The sequence below is a fragment of the Cariama cristata genome, unplaced genomic scaffold (genome assembly GCF_000690535.1).
Source record: "Cariama cristata isolate BGI_N322 unplaced genomic scaffold, ASM69053v1 scaffold29168, whole genome shotgun sequence".
Lineage (NCBI taxonomy): Eukaryota > Metazoa > Chordata > Aves > Cariamiformes > Cariamidae > Cariama > Cariama cristata.
Genome location: NW_009632160.1, coordinates 30,914 through 36,825, shown reverse-complemented (window position 1 = coordinate 36,825; position 5,912 = coordinate 30,914). Strand labels below are relative to the sequence as shown.

The following is a 5,912-nucleotide window of genomic DNA, read 5'->3' as shown; positions in this document are numbered from 1 at the left end:
CAAAACTTTGCCATGCAAACCCAATACATCTATCCACAGCACCACACTAAAACTAGTCTAAAGTAACCCCACCTGGACTATGGACAGCAGAGCTACCAGTTCTTCAGCAATTTCACTCTCCTACTATACTACACTGTTTGCTAACCACAATGCCACCACACTGCTTCGCAAAAGTCACCTCTTCCTTAGAAGTCCTACTGGCACTCTTATTGCCAAGTTCTCAGTCAATTTAGTCCACTTACATGGTATCTTATCCTTTCTCAGGTTTTACATCACTGTATCTTGACAGTACATTCATCTAACAAGTCTTTCAGTACATCTTTCAATGTCACCTCTTTTCTCCTCCATCACCCTCTGCAGTCTCAACATAGCTGCATTATTAACTTTTCCTCTCTTTCCTTTTTCATAGAGTTAAAAGCAACTCAGAGGAGTGCACCACTTTTACTGATGCACCTTTACTGAACTCACACTTTTTGCCACATAGTTCGTCTCACAGTTCATCGCGTGAAAGACCTCAACAAGCTCAGAATGTGCAAAACTAAAACTGAATTCACTCTTTTGCTCATTTTCTGTATCTACTGAGAACACCATAATCCTCTTGCCTCTCAGCCTATACTCTGGTGACATCTTCAACTTCTTCCTTTCTCGTGTCAAAGACATGCCACCTTAGGTATGTTTATTTTAAACCAGGCCAATTATATTATTAATGCTTACCTTGTTTGACGAGGAGAGCAAAAAAGCTTTCTTCATATTTTCTTTTTCAGCTATAAATAGCTGTAATCTGCCAACCTCCTCTTTATAATACGATATCATGTTTTCTTTGTTTGCATCCAAATTCTTAAACGTCTGGATTTCTTTTACTAGTTTGGTGTTTTCTATTTCTGTATTCTTCAAGTGTATCTGTAATGATGCTAAAAAATGTCAAACTCCTCTTCCACGTCATGAAAACTACTGTTCACCTGTCCATTTAAGTGTTCACTAAATTCTAACTAATCTCTGAGACAGATTAGAACAGGTAAAGAGAAAAATTAAACATTTGATATCATCACTGCCTTCCAGCACAAATTTTCTGGCTGGAATTCTTTCAGTTTCATCATCCAACAACAGCTCCCCTGTACAGCTAGAAGTTAAGGTCCTGAATTCAGTCTGCATCAAAATTAAGCTATTCAGGATTCACTCCTCTCTTCACAAATGCTGGACAACTAAAGACAAGCAAAAACGAAATGACTTCAAGAAAACTAAACAGAAATTAAACTTCTAGCAGTATCTACTTGCAATCATCTACCCACACAGGGCTACATCAGCAATATTCATTTCCAAAGACAGCAAACTACTTTAACAACACTAGAGCTGCTTTTAAGATGTCATCAAGTCTATCATAGTATGCCTAACAAAGGATAACTGTTGCACTCAAGTGTTGTCCACTCAAAGACTACATTTGTCTTGCTTATTTACAAAGGGATTCCATGCTTGTGGAAGATAGTTTTGAGATTTTATGACTTCTGATGTATATCTAGTACTGTCTACCACATAATGACATTTTCCTATGAACACAAATAATCTTTTCAATACACTTGATTTGGTTCATACAACCTAAGGATTTCATTATTTCAGCATATAAAACTTTTTTTGCCTGGGGGGGGTGGAGGGGGCACACTATATTTTATTTTAAATATGAGTGTCTCTCAATACCAGCAAGAGACATCAGCTATGCTAGTGTAAAAAAAAAAATTAAAAAAAAAAAATCAATGCAACAGAGATCCTACTAAAGCTTCTCAAGAGTTATGCACAAGACTCAAGAACAGGGATCTAGAAAACAGTCTGGAGAGAGAACTTAGAAGAGTAAAAAGTAATTTACTTATGAAAAAGCGCGTTAACAAAACCAGTTAGTGGGTGATGTACTGTACAACTAAAGAACTTCCTCACTAGTGTCTATTATTTTTTGTTCTTATGCTTGCATTTTAACAAATTCGTAATCCACTCTCCTTCTTAGAGACCTTTTTATATCATAAGATGAATTCAGATGCTATTTTCCTCGTATTTTTATATGAGAATATCTATAACTGTCTCAAAAATCTGTTCACAGAAGTTACCCATTTCCTTTCTTCCTTAACACATTCAGTTCATCAGACTTCTCCATAAAAGATTGACTTTTATTTCAAACCACTTCATTTCAGTGTATACAGGTACAAGGAATAAAGTTACCTTATAAAGTTCTTTTTCGTCCTTTTCTGTCTTTAACACACATTCAAGTTGCTCCTTCTCAAGCATTACTTTCTTCAGTTTGTCCTTCAGACTAAGACATTGACAAATTATGAGTACAGAATTATTAATACAGAAAATCAATGCATACATTAAAAATTGTTATTTAAAAAAAGCATCTATGGAAAGAAACAGTAAAATAAGGAAGGCAAGGAACAAATTTAGTTAAGACTAAATACCTGTCTAACTCTGTTTCTTTTGCAATGGCTTTCTGAGTAACAGTCATGATATCTTCTTCAAGCTGGAGAACTTTTGAAGCAGCCTCATCATGTTTCTTCTTCAAATCATCAATTTCAGTTTTAAGAGCTTCTGATGCTTGAATATTATTCTTTAAAAAAATTGCAAGTAGATGTTGTTTAAGAATGCGTATCCTCAGAACTACAACATGCTATTTTAATTAATACTAAAATATGGTCATTAGATCTCTTCCTTAAAATGTATGACAAGCCCATTTCAAGTATATATAAATATATACACTGAATATATAAAAATGTATTAAACTTGCTATGCACAGTTAATATATTAATAGAGAGTCAATAAGGAGTTTGTTTTGGCACAAGCATTCAGTTACACAGAGACCACCAAAAACTCCAGAGTACAGGACAAAGCTGTATTTCATATCTTTTTGCCATCTCCTTTCTGCAAGCTAACCATTGACTGCATAGCTTAGAAAACATTAGGAACTTCTATTTTTCTTTGTACTTTCTTTTACTTGAAAAGAAGGAGAGCTTGCATTTGAATAAACAGCTACACCACTGAAGCAAGCCACAGTAAAGAAAACTCCAGGCAAAAGGAGAAAAAAAAAAAAAAAAAAAAAAATAATCAGAAGAACTCCTGATGAAGAGCTAGTTACTACACTACATTGTCCTAGCTAGAACATGTGGAAGGTCTCAGAAAGCTCATGGAAGCTCATGAAACAATTGCAGGATTTATCTCTTGGATATTGGAAGCCGAGACAGAGGATGATGACAACACCCAAAACAGATTCCTTTGTCAGAAAACTGACAGATGCAAGATGGAAAGCCACTTTTAAGTATCGCATTCATTATCTAATTACAGTAATACTGCTCTAAGGCAGTGGACAGCTAAATGTCATCTCTACCACAGCAAAATGGTTATTTAAAATCAGGTCATCTTAAATAACCCAGAAAAACATTAATTGCAATATAATACTATTTTCTTGAGAAAATAAATTAATAACACTAAAGTAGAACATGCATACCAAGATAATATGCTACTATTTCTGACATCAAAATTCAACAAAGCTCAGCTTAGTATCATCCATGACACTGGTATGAATCAAACTGTAAACAAGGTCAAGACAGACTGACCAACATGCATGACTACAGCATGACTTACGGCGTTTGTGCAGATACTAAGGTACAAGTTGTCTTTCTGCTCTGCATTTGGAAGATTAAAGCACTAGTTCATCTATTCATTTTTAAACAAAGCTTAATGCCCTGAAACAACAAGACGACTGTACTGTTACATCAAGAGAAGCACATCAGGCAGAGTTTACAGAGAACCCCTACTGGCCAGATTCCAACCTAACTAATAAGTTTCAAGTACAATAAAATATAATGAGGACTGGCTTTACTCATTAATTGTCAAAATACACTGTTCGCAAGTGTAATTAGGCCCCACTTTTACAAGCGACTAAACAGAAGTTTGGGCATTATGATTGGGGGGTGAGGGGGAAGCAAGCGTTGAATTGTGAGGGGTGGCAAATCTAACTGATGACTCTATCACTTCCCAAACACTATACCAGCACATAACGTAATTTTTATTTTTGTTACACATGCTATAAAAAGAGGACCAATATATTACAACTATTTAAATTCTAAATAGCTTTATTATATGCCTTAATATAATAAAGAATTTCAAGGGATCATGAATGTGCCATCTTTTTTGAAAACAAGACTGGAGAAAATGACCCAGAATTTTCGTAAGGTCTTTTATTTTTGAGAGCTATCAGTTTCCTGCAACCAAAAATATATGTACTTGGTATAATGAAGGCAGGATATTTTAAAGTCAGTATTCCAAGTAAAACTTGCTACATAACCAGCAGCAACAACACACATTATAACTGCTTGTCCTTCCCTAGTGCAGTGGAGACTAATTACTCGCCCCTGTTTTGAAAGTCTAGTATAGTAAAAAGTCTATTTGAATGCATATCTGTGTTTTCTCTAAACACCACTTTGGTATAACTGTAACTGTTGTAACCCAAGTGCCTTCAAAAGAATTTAATCTGGAACATTATAAATACAAACTGTACAAACAGTTCAAACAGGCTGCCAAAGGTAACATATATTAAAAGGAATTAATAGCCTGAAAAAAAATTCACTCCACAAACAGCATTACAATTGATGCTGCTTTGCTAGTTACTCTAAAGGGACATGGTATTAAAACGTAAAAGTTCCATACTTAACAGATTCTCACCTAATAAACTTGTTTAGATACAACTAAAGCCTACAGTTTTGAAAGAAAAAAAGGATTAATTTTTAGAGACGACTTGTTATTTTACAGAATTCTTAGCAATTCAATTTAGATGCTGCAATCTTAGTCCCATACACTCTGGTTACAGCGGTTTCAGAGCCTGTAAAATTTAGAATGAGTGCTCTTAGAGTATTTTACAGGTAAAAGTCGACTGTTTTAGGAGGAGTCTAAAGGGGAAGAATATCATACACACATCAACTATGTGTACAACCTCTATTACAAAAAAGATAATCCCTTTCTGTAATTATTGTTTACTTTACTTCTCTGGTACATCTACAAATATACCTTTTCTTCCACTTTCTTAACAGAAAGAAAAGCACAGCAACAGCATGGATCATTTTAATGAACTGGTTTAAAAACAACAATTTTAAGGTTACTTTTCCTCTGGATTGTATTTTCAATCCAGTTACAAATGCAGCTCCCTCCAGCCTCCCTCCCTAGAGCTGCAACAGCCTCATGGGTGGAAGAGGGAAGCAAACTGCACCACAAGGGTCAGAATAAGCAGCCAGAAGTTACTCCAGTCAGCTTCACTGCTGCAAAACAGAAAGCTACCAAAACAGAAATTCCTGTAACTACTAGGAGTCTCACTAGTGAAATGAAACAAAGAAAATTTAAGGTAGTTGTCAAGTGAATTTACTTTCCCCAGAATCAAAATTCCACTTTCAAAATTTTTCTGTACCTTCAGATATAGAACAAGAAGAAAGATGGGGCCACCAAAATCTTTACTGCTATTCTAAAATGGCAAAAGATTTAAGACTGATTATTTTTAAAATAATTTTATTGTAATCTCATGAAACACTATCCTCCCTGCAAAGAACTGCCATTGCACATAACATGACTTGTTTACAGTGCATTACAAACAGCTGTTGAAAGAAGAGTTTTTACATCAAAAAGATCAGTCGCTTTAGGTTTGTGTAACCTATCATAAATACACTGATTGAAACCTCATAAAGCTATTAGAAGCTCTATCTAAAGGATATGCAAAGATCATGCCGGTGCTCTTCCTTGAAACATGTTTAAAGTCTATTTATTAAACTTCTGCTGCAAAAGGGCTAATAATCTTTCATCTCAGAATAGAATAGCCATTAATTTTCTAGACTTGCATTTTTATAACAGAAAACTATGACAAAAAGCTGTATGTTCAATAATGAAGA

General features: G+C 34.8%; 1 protein-coding gene across 1 annotated transcript in view; it reads right to left on the bottom strand.

Moving 5' to 3' along the window:
* Positions 1-714: 714 nt before the first annotated feature.
* The window catches only part of LOC104166357 (tax1-binding protein 1-like), a gene marked incomplete at its 3' end in the record, with an annotated part of 33,560 nt that continues 28,362 nt past the window's right edge, over positions 715-5,912 (bottom strand). The window contains exons 5-7 of the mRNA XM_009706247.1: positions 2,442-2,590; positions 2,206-2,296; positions 715-900 (exon numbers count right to left, since the gene is read on the bottom strand). Coding sequence (XP_009704549.1) covers positions 715-900; positions 2,206-2,296; positions 2,442-2,590 — 426 coding nt within the window. The remainder of the gene's footprint in view (positions 901-2,205; positions 2,297-2,441; positions 2,591-5,912) is intronic.